The sequence below is a fragment of the Hyalella azteca genome, unplaced genomic scaffold, assembly GCF_000764305.2.
Source record: "Hyalella azteca isolate HAZT.00-mixed unplaced genomic scaffold, Hazt_2.0.2 contig5251, whole genome shotgun sequence".
In the NCBI taxonomy this organism is placed as follows: domain Eukaryota; kingdom Metazoa; phylum Arthropoda; class Malacostraca; order Amphipoda; family Hyalellidae; genus Hyalella; species Hyalella azteca.
Genome location: NW_025935446.1, coordinates 24,258 through 47,307, shown reverse-complemented (window position 1 = coordinate 47,307; position 23,050 = coordinate 24,258). Strand labels below are relative to the sequence as shown.

Here is a 23,050-nt window from a genome sequence, read left to right as displayed (position 1 = left end):
AACTTACAATGAAGAGTCACATTGCCAAAGTCACCGCCGCTTGCTTTGAAGCTCTGCGACGAAAACCCCTCAGGGGGGATTTCTGACGGGCGTCTGAGCTCGTCAGAAGTCTTATGGGAATTCGCGCTCCTAGGGTGATTGTTCCTGAGCGCCCCACCACAGAGAGCTCGCGGTGTCTGACTGCAGGTCTCTGTTGTGGGGTCAAGTTATTATGTTGGTAGGATTCCTTACATTTCCCTTCGCTGTCTCTCTCGTACGGACGGCCGACGTTCCGTGTAAGCGACTTCTTGTTCGAGTGTCTTAGTTTCTGTTGCTTTTCACCTGTCCCTCCTTGTTACATCGTCTCTTTGAGATGCTAACGCTGCTTCTTTCAAGCCAGCTTCAAGGGGCTGGGCAATTAAGACCTTCCGCTCCTTGTAGGTGATGAACAATTTTTGATTTGAGAAACTTTCGATAACTGAGACCTTCCACCTCTTTGGTGATGTTCATCTTGACTTTCGGTGCGAGATAGCTAAAAAAACTGAAGAGCTAGTTAACATTTGGCCACTAAACCAACTAACTAACTCTGCGAAGAATACGCAGCATCAGCCGCTGTCTTTCGAGGCCGGTCCTCGAGGCCCTTGTGGTGGCGCTCGTTCTGACCAGATTGGGTAATGCCACACTTTATGGACGTCCCACTACAGCACTTAATAAACTGCAACCCGTAATGAACGCTGCTGCTCAACTCGTGTGCAAGAAGCGAAAATTCGACCATGTGACACGCCGATATTGCGCGATATTCACTGGCTACGCATTCAGCAGCGCTTGCAAATCAAGGTCGCTGTTCTGACGTTTCGATGCCTCCACGGCCTGGCGCCTCCTTATCTCACGGAAGGTCTGCAGCGCCTGTCGGATCTGCTTTCTAAAAGACGATTGCATTCGTCATCAACAGCGGACCTCGTCTTACCATTTACACGTCTATCTACCGTCGGCAATAAAGCGTTCTCGGTCGCCGCGGCCAGATCCTGGAACAGTCTGTCGGCTTCCGTAACTTCGGCTCCTTCGTTGCAGGTGTTTCGTCGACGCCCTAAGAATGAATCTAATGCTTAGTCGTTTTATCCGTTCCCATCCTTTCGTTTGCCTCTTTATTTTTCGCTTCCTATTAATCTTTTGTGAGACGATCCCTCGAAGTTTGTTTGAACCAGACGCCACGATAAATGCTTCGTAGAATAATAATAATAAAATGGTGAAACTGTGTGATTTGTTTTTGTGGTTTTAAGACTATTCTTCAGCAACTGACGTTGATATGTTTCTGTGCAGGAGTATGAAAACAAGTCTCTTGAAGAGCTTCGAGTTGAAGATTATCTGGCCAATCTTAAGAGTCCAGGACAAGGAGGTGGCCTCATGACAGGGGCTTTTGGTCAGAACACAGCCTCGACAGGTCTCTTTGGCTCCACTGCCACCAACACTGGTGGTCTCTTTGGTCAGAATTCTACCGAGACCAAACCACTTTTTGGATCGTCCAATACAGGTCAGCTGATCTTGCAACTCACTTTTTTACTAAGAAGCATCTAATGCTTTAGTAGCTGTATTATTATTACAGCTATTCAAGTCAACAAAGGTTATCACTGCCAATGACTCCTCAACTTGTTAAATTTATTACTTGTAGTGAATATTAAAAGTCCCCATTTTTTAAACTGGTTATCATTGTCATGCCCTTAAAATTGTTTGTAGAGATTGATTCTAATTAATGCGTATAATCCATTCGTAGTTGATATGTAATAATTGAAATGGCTAAATCATGGTTATTGCTATCTGCTTCAGGGTTCGCTGCACCTAGCAGCAGTGGCGGTCTTTTTGGCAGCAGCACCATAATTCCATCATTCGGCCAGACGAGAGGATCATCAGCTGAAAGTTTTGCATTCGGCCAAAACACTCAGCAGAACAAACCTGCCGGTGTGTGTGATTTCAGTTATTTGTTGAAAGGGAATCTAGTTTTATTTCAATATTCTCTCCCCATGCCGCCCCGCCCTTGACGTGGAGGAGGGCTTGCGAAATGCAATGACGGCTGTGGCTGTGTTGTCGGGGTTTCCCTTGTAGATTCAATTATGACAAATTGGCCTAGCCTTGAGTGTTCAGACTAACGGGGGTGGCACGTGGGCACGGTGGGAGGCGGCAGTTTATAGGCTGCTGTGGCCCGCCGTGTCCTCGGAACATGGGGAAGGCTACCTCATGACCCCGTCGGGGTAGAACAAACCGAGCTAGGGTAGTTTCGGGTTAAAAGGCCCTTCGTGTTCTCGGGGTAACATTTGAGGGCTGCCTCGGACCCGGGCTGTCGGTGGGAGGGGTATTTACTCCTACTGATCGGTGTTCGCCCACCTAACAGCAGAGATGCTGCAATAGGATACCGATCCACCGAGGGTCCCTTTTCCGGTTTGAGCCAGCCTGGATAGGGGGAGGGAGACCTCCTCTGAAAGGGGTACATAAAGCCAAGCGCTTGCTACTCTAAAAACCCTCCTTCGGCCGATACTTCGCTGACGACTGGATCACCTTTTACGGCCCCGGCGGCGAGCGATGGTACCTCATTGATCTCTACGCTGGAGCCGTTTGTCTCGCGCCTCCAGGCCCCTGGGCCTGGCAGAGCCGGACAAAAAAAGAAATTTAAACACCAGGGAACATGCAAACAAAGGCAGCCAACTCCAGAAACCCGCACCCTAGGTTATCCTCGCGTCTTGCGCGTCTTATCGACGACGGGTGAGATCCTAACTGAAATTGATCTGATCCTGGCTAACCAGCAACTAGTCCACTCTTTGGGTGGTGAGCCGAAAAATGTACATGAGACCCGCAACGGAGCACTCATAGTGCAATTACAAAGCAAAACCCAGAGCGAAGCAATACGAAATATCAAGTCATTGGCAACTTGTTCTGTCACCGTTGAACCACACGGCGCATTGAACGAAACTAGAGGAACTATCTACTACCGCAATGAGCCCACGTACACTGTCGAAAATCTACAAGAGCACCTCAGCCACTTTAATGCCAAATCGATCTACCAAATGAAAAAGAATATGCATGGTGCCCTGGTGGACCTACCATTATATGTACTGACCTTTGCAACACGCAAACTCCCAACTGAGGTGAAAATTGGGTGGCACCGATGCTACGTGAGAGAGTACATCCCTCGCCCACGCCGGTGCTATAAGTGCCAGCGCTTCAACCATGGAGCCAAAACATGTCGAGCAACCATTGCCATGTGCCCCAGATGCTCAAAAGATGCCCATGAGCTGCCGTGCCTCCGCCCGCCTAAATGCCCAATTTGTGGTGAACCACATAAGGCATCCTCACCTAACTGTTTCCACTACAAACTCGAACAGGAAACTTTATCAATCCAAGTCAAATAAAAACTAATGTACTGAGACGCCAAGCGCCCAGGCGAATGCCCTTGTCCCACGACCAGGCACCATGATGAAATCGGCAATTCTGATCACGGGACGCTGAATTTGGACACACCAACCCGGCTTCCAACCGCAGAACAACCCTCATCGCCAGACCTTTCAATCGCCTCGGATACCCTGATCACCCACATGGATTAGACCCCCATGACCACCCTGTCATCCGACCACCTGCCAATCATTACACTGCAAGCAGACTATCAGACAACCAAGACCCCGAAAATCACCTTCACGAACTTTGCCAAAGCCGACTGGGAAAAATACGCTGCCGACACCCAGGCCGCCTTCGAAAACTCCGTCTTCCCTGCCAACTTGTCTACAGCCGAACATCAGTTTCGTAAAATTTTAATCAGCGCAAGCAACCGTAACATTCCTTCAGGCCGCCACATCTGTTCCAAGCCGGGCCTCTCCGAAGACATCAGCTGGACCTATCGGAATTATTTACCTGACACGCTTTCTCAATGAGTCACTCCGAACATGCCGAATTCCCGACATTTACAAATCCGCCAAAGTCATACCGCTGCTCAAACCCGGCAAACCGGACAATGACGCTAAATCCTATCGACCAATCCCCTGCTTTGCCCCGCCATCAAAGTCCTAGAAAGATGTTTGCTACATATTATCACCCAACACCTGCCCCTAGCCGATCATCAACATGGATTCCGGCCCGGATATTCGACCACGTCTGCACTCACTCTTCTCACTACAGACATCATCTACGGTCTGAACCGAAAGAGGCCGGTTCACCGAACCATTATCGCCGCACTGGACCTCACCAAAGCCTTTGCCACCATCAACCACCGGATACTGATCGACGACCTTCTCGCCTCCCCACTACCCGGATCTATCACCCGCTGGATCTCCAACTACCTACAAGGCCGTTCTGCCTCAACGGAATTCCGCCATCAAAACTCTAAACACCTAACAATCCACACAGGTGTTCCACAGGGCTCCGTCCTGTCTCCTGCCCTCTTCAATTACTATGTCTCCAAGGTACCCCAACCACCACCTAACATCAAGATCATCTCCTATGCTGACGATTTCACACTCTACAGCACTGGTCTCGACGCCGACATTCTCACCCAGCAACTCAACGACTATCGCCCTCAACTCTGCAACTTTTTTCACTCACCGCAACCTGGAAATCTCTGCCAGCAAGTCAACAGTCACCCTCATTACACCGCATACGGTACAGTACAATCACCACCCTCAAGTCAAGATCAACAATCAACTACTCCCGCTAGAACACAACCCAAAAATCCTTGGCTTAATCTTTGAAACCATTCTCACCTTTACCACCCACCACAGAACCACGGCAGCAAAAGCCTCAAAACTCAACAACATACTGAAAGCACTCTCAGGCACCTCCTTTGGACAAGACAAGGAAACCCTACTACAAACATACAAAGCCATCGGTCGCTCAATAATTGAGTACGCCAGCCCAGCCTGGTCTCCTGTCACCTGTCCTACCAACATCACCCGCCTCTAAACAGTTCAAAATTCTGCTCTGAGAACCATAACCGGTTCTCCCATAACCATAACTGCCGAACAACATCTTCACTCCGAATGTCAAATGCTCACTATTCAACAACATACGGACCTCCTCTCAGCCCAGGACCTTCTGCGGAGCCACCTACCTCAACATGCCTGCCACTAAATTACAAGAACGCACCCAACCCGCAACATAAGAGACACTCTTTCCATCAAATACATAAATGCCGTTCAACCTTCACTCCCAACCACTATTAACAGTGCCACCCTCAAAGCAGCTAGCAGCACTCTCCATGCCAACGCTGCCCAAGCTGCCATAGACTCGTACCACCCACAGTACTGCTTAACGGCTGGTCTCCGCTCCCAGAAATAGATAAATCTGAACAAACGCTTCACAGATCCGCAAGACGAACGCTGGCACAACTTTGCTCTGGCCACTGTATACTCCTGAACATATACAAAAGCAGAATTCATAATAACACCAATAACCTGTGCAACTACTGCCACCTCACCTTGGATGATGTGCCCCACCTCTTAACAACCCAACGCCCCTCAGCACCATAGATCCTTGGAGGGACCCAGCTGCGGTTGTGCGCTGGCTCCAGCCACGGCTGGACCAGTGACGCCGGGATCGGGCGCGGGGCAATAACAAGAACAACATGGACATGCGATCCCCAGAGCCCTAACTGCGAAATGGAAAAACTACAATGGAACTGCTAACTCGAGTGAATTTTTATCACTGCTCTACGACCTTACACCGGCCTACGCGGGCCTTCAGGAGAGCATGTTGGGTCGATTCGTGCCCCGGCTTCTAAATGGATACAGCGTCCTTACTCACTCGCGGACTGCTCAGGGCGTTCCGGGCGACGGCCTGATGTGCTTCGGAAGTAACGATCGAGCATTCCAGCGTATAGCCTTCCAAATCCCACTTCAGGCAGTCGCGGTGCGCCTCCATCTACATAGGCTGCTCACAATATGCAATATTTACATCTCTCCCCGGTACCTCTTGCTGTTTATGATCTCGTGCAGCTTAGTCTACAAGTTCCCTCCCCTTACTTGATCATCGGGGACTTGAACGCCAGAAGCCCAATATATGGGGAGATACAAACTCTAACCAACACGTAGACATCGTTGAACAGTTCTTAGTGCAGGCTCACCTGTGCCTCCTCAGCTCTGGAGCCAAGACACGATTGTGCACCCAATCGGGAGAATCATCGGTGTTGGACCTGTCCCTCTGTTCCCCCGATGTCGTGCTGGACTTGAGCTGGCGGGTGATGGACGATCTGCATGGCAGTGACCATATCCCAGATATCATTGATGTACTTCCGTGCCTCCCTGTGCATCGAACCCCGAGATATCTGCATGACAAAGCTGACTGGGCGATCTTCCGGCGGCATACACAGGTCTCCCCTGATGACGACCAAATCCGTAACCTTCCTCTCGCCCAGGCGATTGACAAACTCACCTCCTTAATCCTCGCAGCAGCTAATTGTGCAGTACCTAAAACTAAGGGCACCCGAAACCGGCCAAACCCATGGTGGACGCCCGCGTGCACGCTAGCAAATCTGGAACGAAAACGAACACTTCGCCGCTTCCAAAGATCCGGTCTAGTGGCTGTTAAAATCACACTCAGCCGAGCTCGAGCGGTGGCGCGGAAGATGAAGAAGGACGCCGCCCACTTGACCTCTTGGCAGCGCTATGTGTCGGGAATTAATTCGGACACCCCCTCATCAAAGGTGTGGAACAGAATCGGCGAGATGTCTGGGCGCTACAGCACGCAGCCCTCCCCGTTTCTGGTACACAATGGAGAACCCGTCTCAGAACCACGCGCCTGTGCTGAACTCCTCGCCGACCACTTTGCTTCGGTTAGTATCCGGGACCGTCACACGCCAGCCTTTCACCAACATCGTAACAGAATGGAGGCCCGCCCCCTAGACTTCTCATAATGCGATACTCATTCTTACAATGACCTATCTCCATGACTGAGGTTAAAGGTATGCTGAAGCAGTCCCGTCGGACAGCTCCAGGAGCCGATCAGGTCACCTACCAGATGATTGAACACCTACATGGAACAAGCCTGCAGTGGCTTCTAAATATCTACAACAGAATCTGGATGGACCACTTGTTCCCTGATGCGTGGCGTCAAGCTGTAACTCTTGCCTTCCTGAAACCAGGTAAACCGGCATCGGAGACCTCCAGCTATCGACCGATTGCTCATACTAGCTGCCTATGTGAGCTGTTGGAACGCATCATCAACGTGAGACTGACGAAATATTTGGAGCAGGGAGAGCACCTGTCACCAGGGCAGTTTGCTCTCCGCTGAGCCCGCTCAACAACAGATGCTCTGGTTCGCCTCACAACAGATATCCTTTCCGCGTACCGAGAAAAACAGCACCTTGTCGGGGTATTTTTCGACCTTGAAAAAGCCTACGTCACTGCTTGGCACTTTGGCATCCTCCGCGCCGCGCACGTGAGCGGCATTCGTACCCACATGGCCTTCTTTATCTCAAATTTCCTTCATCGATGCCTCTTTACAATCCGCATAGCTAACGTCTCCTCTGAAGAGCGCCTACAAGAAGAAAGTGTACCACAGGGTTCTTTACTGAGCTGTACGCTGTTCGCCCTTGCCATCAATAACATCTTTCGCCAACTCCCTGCTGCTGTGAGTGGCTCGCTATATGTCGATGACTTGGTCATATACGCATCTTCGGCATAACCTTCCGGCCCTGGAGCGACGCTTGCAGGTTGCGATTAATGCCCTCTGCAAGTGGTGCACCGAAAACGGCTTCACCTTCTCCCCAACGAAAACGGTAGCAATCAACTTCCGCCGTACTCGCAATGCGGCTGAGCCTAGCCTGTACCTCGCCGATCACCCGATCTTGTTCGTGCAATCAACTAGTTTCCTCGGCTTTGTCTTGGATATGCGCCTCAGCTGGATACCTCACATCCGGCAGCTCAAACAAACTTGTACCCGTGCCCTCTCGGTTCTGAGATGCTTATCCCATCTTACCTGGGGCGCTGACCGATGCACTTCGTTACGAGTATACCGCTCGTTGTTCGATCCAGAGTGGACTGCGGCTCCATCGTCTTCTCTTCAGCAAAAGCCTCAGCTCTTCACCTACTGGATCCTGTCCACGACAGCGCCATCCGACTCTGCACTGGTGCGTTCCAGTCTTCACCAGTCTTAAGTCTATACGCAGAGAGCGGAGAGCTTCACATCAACTCGATCATATCAGGGCTAGACACAGATGTGACATGCACATATACACCGATGGCTCCGAAGACGATAGTATAGTTGGATGCGCCACGGTGAGCGGCGCTGCAAGGAGATCGCTGAAGTTACATTGCTACTCCTCAATATTTACGGCAAAGCTATGCGACATTCTAAGTGCCATTGCAATTGCAAAGAACAGCGAGGACATTGAGATACGGATATTCAGCGACTCAAAGAGTGCTATCTAAGCGCTATTACAACTCGCCGCATCCCCTGGTGACCGCCATACATAGATGGCTTATCCGACAGAAGAGTAACATTCTGCTGGGTCCCCGGCCCTACTGGCATCATTACCCCATCTTCGCGCCTCATTACCCCATCTTCTATGGGCGCGCCTCGGAAATAAACTCCGACAAATTAAAAAGAAAGTATGGCTTTGGCCGTCCTCGTCTCACCGCGTACGCCGGGTGGAGGTATGCCTCACCCGCCTTCTCATTGGACACACCAGAATCACCCATGGCCACCTCATGGAACGCTCGCCTGCACCATATTGTATGGATTGCCTAGTGCCCCATACCGTGACCCACTTCCTCTGTGAATGCCCGTCTTATAGTGATGCCCGATGGCAATCCTTCCTTCACCTATGTCGAAATGTTCCCAACACACACCTAAAAAGCATCTTGGCCCAACCAGAAAACGGCCATTATAATGTCGACCGACTCGTAGAAAACCTAAGGGCGATAAATATGTTCGACATTATATAACCATTTGTGTGATACACCATAAAACATGTGATGCGCCCCAATGAAGTCCGTGTCGGCGACAGGCCTATCCAGGCCTATTCTTTAAATGCCGAAGATACTATACTATACTATACTAATACATGTGATGTCCCAGTCTCATGCCATGATTCCCAACGCGATATTCGGCGCGAGATAGCTCGGTTTGAAGCGCCAGCAACTAAGGCCACTAAACAAACAAACAATCAAGTCAATATTGACATAAAATGTTTCATGGTTAGTTATTCGTACGGTAATCAGTTCTGTCTTATCATATAGTGAGGTGTGAGTAGTCTCAACTTATGTATGTTCGTAGATAAGATTGTAATGTTTCTATTAGTTCAGGTTCAAACGGACGAGTTTATTGATTCATTGACGGTAACTTCCAATTGGGTGTTTGGGTCATTAGGCTTGGTCCAAGTTCAAAGTTTTATTAAAGTAGAACAGCAGAACAGAGCAGAGGAGGGAAGTTCTCCTACAAATAAACACGCATTTCATTAAATTAATTAAACACTAATAACTAGATAAGTACACAATATTCTGAACATATTCTCACAGTTATTCTATTACAAATTATAGAACCTAGACGCTTACCAAGAGCAAGAACACAAGCGGCTGTCTTCAGTAAGGATCAACGAATGGCCAAACCGTAAAACAAGTCCATCCAATACTTTGGTCGATGTTGCCAGAACATCTGCTTCAAAATTTCTAGAACTAAAAATCATTACATATACCTTCCCCCATAAATCTATAATTTAATTTGAACAAATTATCCAAAATTATTTCCAAGCCCTCGCTTCTTCCTCACCATCAGGCAAATGAACACTCCTAGAAAACAAATCAGCCAAAAAGTTCTCCGTGCCCCTGATGTATTCAATAACAAAATCATACCCCTGAAGACACAAAGCCCACCTCATCAATCTAGAATTTTTGTCCTTATTTTGACGAAGCCATTGAAGAGGTGCATGATCGGTACGAATAATGAATTTCTTACCGTAAAGATACTGATAGCAATAGTTGACACACCATTTGATAGCTAAACATTCCTGCTCTATGACAGAGTAATTCTGTTCAGCCTTATTAAGTTTACGGCTCATGAATGCTATTGGCCTAAACTTCCCATCAATTTCCTGTCCCAAAACTACTGTAATACCTAGCTTGCTTGCATCAGTCTGAAGAATGAACGTCTAATCAGGCCTAGGTATCGCTAATGCCACGTCCGCGGTCAACAATTCAACGGCTTCTCTAAAGCACTGAGTTGATTCGCTGGTCCACTGCAATACATCGAGCTCTGACTTGCACAACATTTTCGTTAACCCAGCACTATGGTGCGACAGATGCGGTAAAAAGCGCCTATAGAAATTCAAAAGGCCCAGAAATGATCTTAATTCCTTTTTCCTAACTGGCTTCGGGAATTTCCGGACAGCTTCTACCTTAGCAGGATCTGGCTTTATTTCACCATTGCCCACGATGAAACCCAAAAATTTCACCTTGGTCTGTCCAAAATCACATTTTGCAATATTTAACGTTATTCCTACCGCCTTAAGCTTTCGCAAAACACTCTGGACATGAACTAAATGAGATTCAAAATCGCTACTGAAAATTACTAAGTCATCTACGAAACTAGTTACAAATTTATAACAGTCTCCTAATATTTCTTTCAATACACGGTTACACAGACCACTAGCAAATCTAATTCCAAAAGGTACACAATTAAATTCAAATTGTCCGAACTCTGTAACAAATGATGTAAACTGCTTAGAACTCTCTTCCAACGGCATTTGGAAGTACGCTTTCGTTAAATCTAATTTAGACAAAAATTTTGCTTCGCTGAGTTTTTCAATGACGGCCTCTCGCTCTGGCATCGGATAGTTGTCAACGTTAACATGTGGATTAAGCTTCCGGAAATCTATAGCGAGCCGCAATGAACCATCAGCATTGCGCACCACCACCATCGGAGACGCCCACTCACTGGTTGACTTTCTAATGATGCCCTGGCGTTGCCATTTCTCCAACTCTTCCTGAACTTGAGCTTTGAGCTGAAACGGCACCTTGTAAGGAAGTGTCCTTATCGGCTTCTCTGTATCTACAGTAATACGATATTTCAGGCCAACAATCTGTCCAGGAATTGAACTAAACACAGCTTTCTCTTTGTCTAGAAGAATTTGAATCTGTGCCTTCTGTTCCACTGTCAATTCATTAGATACGTTAGGTTCTAATACAACGGTAGTTTCAGCTAATTGACTGACCTCCACTTTTTCCACTTGGCTCGGCACTTCTCGAGTTCGGAATGGCTTGAGCATATTTATGTGGTAAGTACGCTCGTTCGATCCAACTCTTATGACGTAGTCGACTTTGTTGAGCTTCCTCACCACAACAAACGGCCCTTTCCACTCAGCTTGGAGTTTATTGGTAGACGTTGGTAGCAGTAGCAACACTTCATCACCAATCTTAAAAGTTCGCTTGCGACAGGATCGGTCATAATAAAACTTCTCTTTCTTCTTACTTCTTTGCTCATTGTCGTTTGCTAGTTTCATGAACTCTTTCACTCTTTGCCTCATCTGCATCACATAGGACGTCACGGAAAGCTCTTCTTCATCCGTCGAATTACTCAAAATTTTTTCCTTGATCAAAAACAATGGTCCTCGCACTTCGTGCCCAAACAAGAGTTCAAATGGAGCAAAACTGGTTGACAACTGTGGAACTTCTCTGTAAGCGAATAATAATGGCTACAAATAACGGTCCCAATCTTCCGGCTGTTCTTCCGTTATTTTTTTTCAACATCTGCTTTAATGATTTGTTAAAATTCTCGCAGGACCCATTGCACCGTGGATTGTAAGGCGTTGTGTGGATACTCTTGATTTGAAGCAACTGATTAAATTTCCGCATAACCGCTGACATGAACTGGGTTCCTTGGTCATGGAGTATCTCCTTCGGAAGTCCCACTCTTGAGTAGATTTCGAGTAAAGCCTCTGCAATAGTATCGCTGTCGATCCGCTTGAGAGGAACTGCATCAGGGTACTTCGTAGCAAGATCAATGGAAACTAATGCAAACCGATTGCCTTTTCTCGACTTCGTCAATGGTCCAATTAAATCAATCGCGACTCTTTCAAAAGGCGTGCCTACAACAGGTAGATTAATTAAAGGCACTTTGGGAGGCTTACCAATAGAGTTTCGCTGACATACGCCACACGATCTACAAAATCTTGACACATCAGCATACACACCTGGCCAATAGAAATGTTGCATCACACGCAACAGCGTTTTACGAATTCCCAAATGACCGGACATGACCGTATCATGGGCCAATGTCATAACTTTCGTAATGAGGCATGATGGCAATACAATTTGCTCAACAACATCTCTAGCTTGCCTGTTCCGTAAGCTCAATCTCATTAACACATCGTTACGCACTTGAAATTTAGGAAACGCAGTAGAATCCTCTAAAGCTTTACGAAAGCACACCTTCAGCTTGTCAAAACTCTGCACAATTAGGTCTCTTACCTCAACATATGGTAACCCAGGTGGCAATGTATCCAAAAACACGCCAACCTTAGTATTGGCAAAACCGTTCATTAATGCAGGAATAGCAACACTTTCCGACCAGCCATTGGCCTCCTTAACTCTCTCAAAAGTTCTCAAAAACACTGCTACATCCTCTCCTTCCTTGAAAGGATTCAATTTAATGTTGGTTCTCGATGGTCCTGAAATTTGGTTCGGCACGCTGGCTTCAATTCGCGTCCTCTCCATCTCGAGTTCCGCCATACGCAGTTCGTGTTCTATTTTCTTCTCTTCTCGTGCAAGCAGTCTTTCTTCTCGATCAGCCTCTTCTTTCCTTCGCCGCTCTTCCTTTTCTAGACGCTCTTCTTCCCTCCTCATTCGCTCCTCCTCCCTCTTCACCCGCTCAGTCACGTACTTCAACAAGGCACTGTCACTGAGACCTAATTCCTTTCCGTCACGAATACACATTGACTCATCCATTGCTCAAAAGTAAGTTCCTTTTTCTCGAACTGGAAATTTAGAAGATGACTAAAGTTTATCTCATCACTGTAAGTCATAACACAGTAACACTGAGCTCTTCATCTAAGTATTCCACAATCATACTGGCCACCATTGTAATGTTTCTATTGGTTCAAGTTCAAACGGACGAGTTTATTGTTTCATTGACGGTAATTTCCATTGGGTGTTTGGGTCATTAGGCTTGGTCCACGTTCAAAGTTTTATTAAAGTAGAACAGTAGAACAGCAGAACAGAGCAGAGGAGGGAAGTTCTCCTACAAATAAACACGCATTTCATTAAATTAATTAAACACTAATAACTAGATAAGTACACAATATTCTGAACATATTCTCGCAGTTATTCTACTACAAATTACAAATTAGAGAACCTAGACGCTTACCAAGAGCAAGAACACAAGCGGCTGTCTTCAGTAAGGATCAACGAAAGGCCAAACCGTAAAACAAGTCCATCCAATACTTTGGTCGATGTTGCCAGAACATCTGCTTTAAAATTTCTAGAACTAAAAATCATTACAGTTCCAAAGGCCGGATCCCTTGTTAATCAAGTCACGAAAAATTCAAGAATCGGCAACAGGCCATGGGCCTATTTCTTCAGTGCCGACAGTTCTATTCTATTCTATTATAGTAATACAAAATAACCCTCATGATTCCAACACTCCGGAAACGCTAACTTCTCCGCGCTATTCGATGGATTATTTGTTCGCCACGCCGGAGTACTGCGGACTGCGGAGTCCCGAGTGGTGGTCTGTCCTTTGCTGTGAGAAGTGCAAGATAATTCTCTTTAAAGCAAGAAATAGCCTACCTCACATTTTTCGTACATCATGTACAAAGCAATGATCTGTGCTCTACCGTTTCGAGGCACTAAGTCTAAGTATAAGGCTTGAATTTTTTTTGAAAAATCCATTAAATAAAAGAAAAATGAGAAATATCATGATTTGAGAGGTGCAAGATAAATTCTATTCAAAGCAAGATCATATACCTCACATTCTTCGTACGTCATGTACTATAAAGCAACGATGTGTGCTCTACCGTTTTGAAGCACTAAGTATATATATTTAGTATAATATACAATTGCAATCTTGCATGCATTTGTCTTTTTATAGTGTTCATTTGATCACTTGGGGTTGGCCGGTTGGGCTGCATTAGCATAATATAATTAATGTAATTAGAGCCTTAGAGGGAGGCCAGCATTGCCCAACTCCACCTGACCACCATTACTTTTACAGTACTTTCATCTTTCATATCCCCTCCTGTGTGCTGTGCGGCATAGTGGCAAACCAGAGCTTTTTTTGGAATAAGTTCATTTTCAATTTCCTCATTTACTCAAGATTTAAACCAATTTCTTAAGTGTGATAATGCTGGTATCCAGGATACTTTACTGGTCTACTTATAGGACTCAGAATTTAGTCAGAAAAGAACTTGAGGAAGAGTCTAAAAAACTCTCTGCTTTGCCACTATGCTGTGCGGTATGTGCAACTCGTGCAAAGCAAGCATGCTCCTCCTGAGTCCTCAGTCCTCCTGACTCCTGAGTTGAGTAGCTTAGCCTATGAAGTTGAGACTAAATTCAAGTGTCTAGGGGCAGGGGCTTAGAGCCGTGGCAGTAATTTGGCATATAAGAGCAATTTCATTGCACTATTAGAAATTTTGTTCAGTTTGTTCCGTTTGTTGGAAATTACTGTATGTTCCGTTCTATTACCACTGTGCAGAGAGTGGAAAAATCAGTGGATGAATATTGCAAGATCTTTGGTGACACTTCAGTAGCAAAATTTATGTCTTCAGAAGATCTTGCCGTCGCCGACACATTTAGATTGAAATTCTGTCATTTAATATATTTGTCAGTCTTCGGCCAACTATTTAAAAAAAGTAAGGTTTCTGGTATGTTGGATTGATCAGTATGCAGTGAAGCTTGTCCGGAAATCAGTTGCAAGATGAGTTCCCACCAAAAAAACGTAAACATCGAGTTTACGATTACGTAGTTGCGGTCACATTAGAGTTGTCAGACTGCATTATCACATGTTCAGTTGACACTTGCTGTACAATCAGACTGTTTTTAGGGTTTAAATTATTTATTGGGGGTAACACGTGCATGCAACCTTGTAAATAAGTTCGTGGCTTGTAAATAGTTTTTCATTACTCAGCGTAAATGGCTTTTCATTAAAAATTACCCAGCAATGCATCTTAAAATTACCCGGCGACGCTTAGGGCTTAAAAACCCATATATTGGCGATGCTGCATCCACCCTCTGCACCATGGCACGGTTCTAATGTAATGGAGAACTTAAAGATTAAGTTAGATTAAGTATTGATGTCGAAGGAACTACTGAAGCAATAAGGATTAACTTTTGACTGCTTATGTGATATGGAGGTGACTCAAATGGTGTTCTAGGCTACTGTATTGCTCACAGACTCACAGTGACCAGAGTGCAATTCAATTCCTATCATCATTTGATTTAATACATGCTATGGGCCCTTTTTCAAGTTACTGCATGCCACTTTTGGCACTTTACTATTTTGGTCAGACCCAAGTTCCCAACCCTATAAGACGTCTCTGACACATTAATTATACTTGGAAGTATTGCTGGCTTTCGAGCCTTTAACTTTATGCCCTGTGGCGCTTCAACCCTATTAACTTAGCTAAGTTGGGTCAACCATTAATTTACCGTCAACTGGGGCTACTAAGGACGGGCGGGGTAACTTGGGACTGTCCTCCGACATGGTATAAAACTGTTTTAGTTGCAAAACTAATTGCAATATTGCAAAACTAAATATAGTGGCGAAAACGTCAATGTTTTTCCTATCTATGTAGTTTGTCTTACTTGTTACTTATTTTGTCCTACTTTGAAAAGCTACCTCATTATTATTAAAATCTTGCAGCAGGGGGGGGGGGCTGTGGTGTTCAATTTTCACCAACTGAAAAAGGGTATATCCATCATATCTGCCAATCGGACTGAAATTACCTATTTCCAAACTACCGGATTTGTCTGAACTGAAATTGTTATCAGAGTGATTTTCTGGCTTAATTTTTTGTATCTTTTCTATGCTCCTGGGGAGCTTCGGTCAACTACGGACGTGTGCATAGGAACATTGAACAAATATATTGAAATTTCCCCTTTTATTATTTTATTAGTTTTTTCTTTATTAATTTTTTGTGGCCCATAGGGCCACAATAAACAATCATAGCAATGGAAAGTGTCTCCCCTGGAAACAGAGCAGTCCCATGCAATTCTGAAGGGTGGAATCAAACTGGTGCTGGTGATGTAGCTGGAATTTCTGATGATGCACTTGATGGTGAGTTGCCACTGCCAGAGTTGTCATTCTCCAACGGACCATCAGTGGAGGAAATGTCTAGGAGAATACCCACCACTGACTCCTGTCTCGAGTCTAAGAGGCCCTCAAGCTTGCAAACGTAAAGCTAAGATGACCAAGGGGCAGTCAAGCCAGAAGAGGAGCAATAACACCTTCTGTGGATTTCAAGTAGACCATGAACAAGCTGTGCCTGATCAGCTCAATTCATTTGGACAAAGTAAAAACACTAGTGGGTCAGAACAAACAGCTCCTGTTATACAAAATTAAGTAATATCAACCCCATTGCCTCAAACCCATGGACAAAATTAAGAGATATTAACCAGTTCACTGAATACCATGCTCATTGAACCAGCAGGTGCAGCTGAGGAAGTCAGAAATTTCTTTGCAAATGATATTAGACTGGCTAGAGATATAGATAAATCTCAAATTAACCAACATAAGATTTCATTGGTAAATAAAAATCAAGCCAGAGGATTACTTATTATAACCTTGCAGGAGATAAATAATGAGCAATATTCAAATCTTGTGTCAGTTACATCTATTAGGAGTAGAGCTGTGAGATGCCGGCTACCACAAATGCAATTGCTGACTCATGGAGTTACTATTGGCCCAGTTGGTATGGAGACCATGCCAGATGAAATTTTTTAATGTACTGTCTGTCAGGCGAATTATGAGAGATAAAAATCAGGTCCCTACTCAATGTATGCAGCTGACGTTTTCAGGTAAACTGTTGCCTGAACATGTATGCATTGGGTACCAGCATTTTCCAGTGCTGCTCTTTATAGATCGCACATGGCAATGCTACAATTGCCAGGACTTTGGGCATAATGCTGTGCACTGCACTGGCAAGACTAAGTGTGTTATTTGCTCAGGTGTCCACAGATGCCAGGATTGCCCAAGCAGAAACACAGGAAGCCCCAAATGTGCCAACTGTAACTGGAACCACACTGCAAGCTATGGAGGATGTCCTAAAATGAAAGAAGCCAAATCAGTAGGTAGGAAAAAATGAGGGCAGAACAAAAACTTTCATACTGGGATGCTCTAAAGTGGTCAGAGGCTCTCAAAGGGAACTACATAGACCACAGTTTATTCCAGAGACAATGCCCAGGGCCCCCTATCCAATGAATGACTCAATAGCGTTGAACCTTTCCCAAAGGAATGGAGCAGACATTCAAATATCACAACCACCAAGAGCAAGTGTGGGGACCCAGACTGACTTTATAGAGGCAACAAGTCAGATGGTGGCTCAACCAACCCAGTCTCCTCAACTTAGCACAGCAGACATTACCCTTATTGCAATGGTTGTAATGGAGGTGATGCAGGCAGCACAAGTAACAAATAAACCCATCAATGTGAATCAGACATTGGTCTCATCAATAACTGAGAAACTAATGAGCTCAACAGTCCTCCCTGCTCAGACAAATGAAGAAATGTTAATAAGCAGAATGACAATTTTTGACTGCAGTGATGAAAACTCAGCAATTGTTCCCTCTCCCATTTTTGGCAGAACACAAACCTTTACTTTACTTTATCACACCAAACCTTTACAAACACAAAACACTAATGAACCCATAGAACAAACTGGCATATCTGGGAGAGCCCTAAAGGAGCCTAAGGCTACCATTCCCAAGAAGGGCCAATCTGAACCAAATTTAAGTGGAAGAATGGGCCAGCCAAGAGGGACTTCAGTAACAAAGCCAGTTGTGCGCTCCTCAAATCCTAAGATGAAAAACAAAAAGGTCAAGACTCATTAGTACAGCACTCTTGAAAATGGAACAACTTGGTATTATTTTTGGAACTGTCGCAGCCTGTATACAAAATTATCCCACTTGAAAGTTAGACTGTATGCAGCCAAGCCCCATGTGTTATGCCTGACAGAAATTCGGTTAAAACAGAATTGAGAACCTTCCTTCATAAACCACTCTGCATATTTTCAACACCGACAAAATTGGCCTGGTGGAGGGCTTGCTATTCTTTACGAAATGATGTGAACTGTGCTCCTAACCCTCTTAATAGATTTCCAGCTGGATCACTAGAAATTCAATCCATGAAAGTTTTCTGTAACTGCAAGACAATAAGTATAACAAATGTATACAATCCAAACTCCCCTATTCAAGTGGCTGAGTACTCACATTATTTTAACCAGCTTTCTGGCCCACGTGTGATAGTGGGAGACTTTAATGCACATAATACAAGGTGGGAAGGTCAAGTTAACTGCAATACTGCTGGCCTCAATTTGGTAGAAAGCCTAGAAGATTTCCTTGATTTGAGTCTCCTAACACCAGTGTCTCTCCCCACCTATTTTAATGCCCAAACAGGATATTTTTCCACATTAGATCTATGTTTTGTTTCAACTGATTTGGTGCCTCTCTCCCAAATATCTTTAGGACCTGAAATGGGCAGTGACCATGAGCCAGTGTTGCTATCTGTGAACATAGTCCCCAGCAAGGCTGTCTTTAAGTCCAGGCAGTGCTGGCTTTTTCACAAGGGTTCGTGGAGCTGGTGGCAGATGTCTCTTCCAGAGGTTCCATCAAGCATGCCTTTTGAGGAGGAGGTAGAAAAATTTTCTGCAGCACTGTTTGGAGCAGCTGAATCTGAATTTAAAAGAAGTTGTGAGAAAGTGTCCCCTTGCTTCTCTAGGCCTTGGTGGAATGAAGCATGTGCAAAGCATGTGGCAGAGAGACATGCTGCCAAAAACATATTGAAGAGTCATCCATCTATGGAAAACTTAATTGCTCTGAGGAAAGCGGAGGCACTGGTGAAGGGGGAAGTGAAACAAGCTAAGAATACATCATTTCAGGAGTTCTGTTTTACTATAAATAAAGATGGCCACAATCTGGAAGAAAAGTGGAAAACTATGGTTATCCTGAAGTGAGCAATTTAAAGTCACTTAAGAATTTATCTGTAGCACCAAGATTGTGTTTCCAAATACACAGGAGGTTATTCTTTAACTGTTTGAACTTATTTCATTTTCCTAACAATGATAGATACAAATATGGAAATAATTCAAAGATTTAGTCAATGTCACTGATAGAAAGATAACTGAAATCTCTGCTGAGGATGAGGCATCTGTTTCAAATTATTAAAGAAAGAGACAAAAGCTTTCTGCTCTGTTTTGCCATTTTTTGTAACAAAGTTTCTTGTAAGGGAGTGCCCCACCTTTCCGCTTAAAGGCACATGAGTTTGGAGAGGTCAAAAGCCTCACCTAGAACCTCAATAGCATCTGGTGCAGATGTTGGCAATCTTCTTTCTAATTCAAAGCAAAGTTTATTATTTGAGATGTAATTCAATTTATTGGTTTATATCAAAGCATTTAATCTTTGGAAAGTTGTTAATTCCGCAAAAATGGTTAAGAATTCCTTCCAGATCCGTGCATGTCTTTTATAGCGCCATGTTATTTATAGCGCAACAGCTTATCAGATGTCCACGGCCATTGACCACCACTTCTTAAGATCAAAATCCCCCACTCCACTGCTCAACATGTTAGAGCCGTCTCACCTTTGACCACCTCAACTGACCATCAAGTACCTCCAAGCTACCAATATGCTCAGCAACATTTAATGCATCTTGAAGATTGCAGATCTGGGGTGCCAATACTCAAGAAAGTGACGCACCTCATCTTAACCAAGTAAGCAACCTTTTGAACTGGTGCCTCATGTGATTGTTGATGCCTGTGATCCCAGACTTCAGACTTGCACTGCTGTCTTCCTAGGACCTAATCCTACTAATGTTGTAGAAATAGATGCATAAAAACTAATTTTTTAATGTTAGTTTATTTGTAAACTGAGTTGTATTTTGACTGTTTATCATTGGTGTTCATAAAATTGTGCAATAGTGCATAGGCTTAATTTGCATTCAGAAATTCTATGTTGCTCCTAGAAAAAAACATGTTCTTGATTGCCACTTCAAATGGGTTCTATTGCCGCTTCTATTCACAGGGTTCGTACCAGTCATGGGAAACCTGGAAAGTCATGGAATTTGATTTTATATTTTCCAGGCCTAGAAAGTCATTGAATTTCATTTCAGGTTATGGAAAGTCAGGGAATTTGCAAATAAAAGAAGAAAAAACAAAGGATGTACTTTTCTGTGCTGCTTGTGGTTACTGTTTATGCAGTCTCTTGTTTCCTGCGTTTTGATTGACATGTATGAAACAAGAGACTGTGCCACAGTCTCTTGTTTCATGCATTCTGATTGGAAAACCAATCACCTGACCGAGCTCAGTTGCATTAAATAGCAGTTATAATAATAGCGGTTTCAGCGTTTTTTAGGCCGTAGGCCTATCTTCGATTCTTAACATTGCAGAACATTCACAGCATTTTGAGGTCTCGAACTCGCAACGCACGGCTACAATTCTGCTGTGCTTAACCGCCCGGCCTCCTTGCCAATTCGGACCAGAAACTGTCGCACAGAGGTGGGATCGAACCTGCGCCTCTCTAGTGCGTCAATCTTGGTACTCTGAACTTTAACCACTGGGCATTGGACAACTTTTTGATCTGCTCTGGCGGTGTTCCATCTTCAGCGTGCAATTTCTACATCATCATGCCTGGAAAGTGTCAATTTCATGACTTGTGGTTAAGAATAGAAGCTTATTGTGACTGGCTTGCTCGCCATCCAAAGCATGAAGGTATGGCGATATGTACATTGTGCTTGAAAGACTTGGATGTGTCATATATGGGAGAAGCAGCTTTGAAGAACCAATGCCACCTTTAAGGAGCAATGAAGAGCAATGCATTTACACGTTTGCTATTTATCAACTGTAGATGATAGAATATGCACGGTTAGTCTTTCAGTCATGCTAAACCTGACGTAAAAGAGTCTTGGAAAATTATATTGATGGTCATGGAGAGTCATAGAAAAGTCATAGAATTTTCTTCTAGATACCGGTACAAACCCTTCATTCATGAAATTGACTCTCAGTTACATGTACATGCCTGCAAGGGACCAGGAGGCATCTATTTTGGGATTCTTGTATCAGGTTAACCTTCTACACATGCCTTTTATTGTCAAAGCATGTCAGAGCTTTCAGGAGTTGAACCTACCAACACTACTATCTCACGGTCTGTGCAGCTAGTTCCTTCCAATTTTGTTGATGTCTCCCTTTATACGGTTCTACCTTGTGCAGATCTTTCCTCCAGCATCTCCTTGGATTTGCTGAGCTCTGCAGTCAATTTAATGCCAGATCTGTAGAAACTGCTCAGCCTCAGACCTGGAGGTGACAGATCTACACTAGTTGATCACGGGCTGCCACTGGAACTGTCTCTGCTGACCTATATGTGCCATCAACCCAACTAGCCACTGGGTGGCTCCTTGGCTGCTAAACTGAATACACACTATACTAGGTGTTGAACTTTTTGTGATATACGAGGCCATGCAGCTTGCCATCACAGGTGTGTCTCTACAATCCTACAGAGTAAGACAGTTCTGATCTTGTCTGTTTCATGAGCAGCACTGCAGTTGATTTCTTCCACTTATTGTAGCTCTCATAGTTAGATTGTCTTTTCAATACAGAAATTGATGCAAATCAATGGGCTTGATACAATGGAGTGGTGAATGTTGATGTGCTGCTAGATTTGTGGTCACAGCCAGATTTTTGGCAAGAAAATTGCTGGCAGAATTGCAAACCTTGTCCACTCAAATGATCTCATTGCAAGATCTTCTTTGTGCTTTGAAAAGTGGCTATGATTGTTGAAATCCTAATTTTTTTAACATTGGGCATCCTGATGGTTGCAAGAACTAAAATGCAGCCCTCAGGAAAGGGAGCCTTCAGGCTGGGACTGGAGCAGCAGTGGATTAGGTGGTTTATGGATCTTTACCACTCTCCACAGAATGTGCTGTGGCTTGTCTGCAGCTTGGCCATTCTGGTGTGAAGGCCCATTTGGCTTGTTTCAATTTGTCTAATTCCAATATGTGCTCTATGTGCAATATGGAGGACACTTTAGTCATTTCATCTTGCTGTGTTCAATCTGCACAAACCATAGGAGGGAGTTTTGCTCAAACTTGGAAAATCTTTCGCTTCCTTGGCACCTTGCATCAGCTTGTGGTGGGGCGATATCCCTCAGAAATAGGCACAGCAGTAATTCATCGACTGGGACAATACCTGCTGAGCTCAGTGAGCTGCAGCATTGTGAATTGTTATTTAGTATTACTCATTTGCTGATTATCCTATTATATGTGCCTCCAAGTATAAGGAGTGGGTGTCTTCATTGGCAGCTAATGACAAAAGCTATCTTCTTGCTTCTATTCTCTACATCATCTTGCTGCAGGGTTGCCAGTCATAGTGTAGTGGCTTTGATTTGTCTTTGCCTGTCTTATGTTAGGGTTTGTTCATATCTTATCTTTTTGACATGTCTTGTACTCCTGTCACTTGTACCTGCATTTAGGAGTTAAAAATTTAATAGTCTAACACTTCCTCTTAGTTTGTTTTTAACATGATTTTGGTCAGCAGGGATCAAGTATGCATGCCTTCCATATTGCTTGCATGTCTGTGCTGGCAGTGTTTCATGTGCCTTCTGGCAGTGGTAATCACCCAAGAGCCTAGGAGAGTTTAGAACTCCATAATAGAAGTGATGGTAGCTTGTCCTACTTGAACTGATTGTCTAACTTCCTTGTGTCTTCTATGTGAATATGTGAACAGAAGAATGAAGCTGAAAGATAGAAGATGAATTATTTTAACGTAATTAACCACTGATAGGAGAGGGTTCAACAGGTGACCAACTTGTGATTTCATTTCCAGCCTAGCACAAATAATAATAATAATAATTGATCAGCAGAATGTCAATGGACTTTGAAAATTTTGATGTGCAGGACTGCA

At 44.5% G+C, this 23,050-nt stretch overlaps 1 protein-coding gene across 1 annotated transcript; it reads left to right on the top strand.

Moving 5' to 3' along the window:
- The first annotated feature begins 706 nt into the window (after window positions 1-706).
- LOC125177847 (nucleoporin NUP116/NSP116-like) lies at window positions 707-2,229 on the top strand. The gene is made up of 4 exons (XM_047880346.1): window positions 707-754; window positions 1,300-1,510; window positions 1,804-1,935; window positions 2,105-2,229. Exons 1-4 carry the CDS (start codon window positions 707-709, stop codon window positions 2,227-2,229), a joined length of 516 nt encoding a protein of 171 aa, XP_047736302.1.
- The last annotated feature ends 20,821 nt before the right edge of the window (window positions 2,230-23,050 follow it).

What these genes read in the sequence shown, in the direction of transcription:
- LOC125177847 (XM_047880346.1), top strand. Translation starts at nt 707, where the DNA reads ATGAACGCTGCTGCTCAACTCGTGTGCAAGAAGCGAAAATTCGACCAT. An exon ending in AGAAGCGAAAATTCGACCAT is followed by an intron (nt 755 to 1,299) that starts GTGACACGCCGA and finishes GTTTCTGTGCAG; the next exon opens with GAGTATGAAAACAAGTCTCT. An exon ending in TTTTGGATCGTCCAATACAG is followed by an intron (nt 1,511 to 1,803) that starts GTCAGCTGATCT and finishes TATCTGCTTCAG; the next exon opens with GGTTCGCTGCACCTAGCAGC.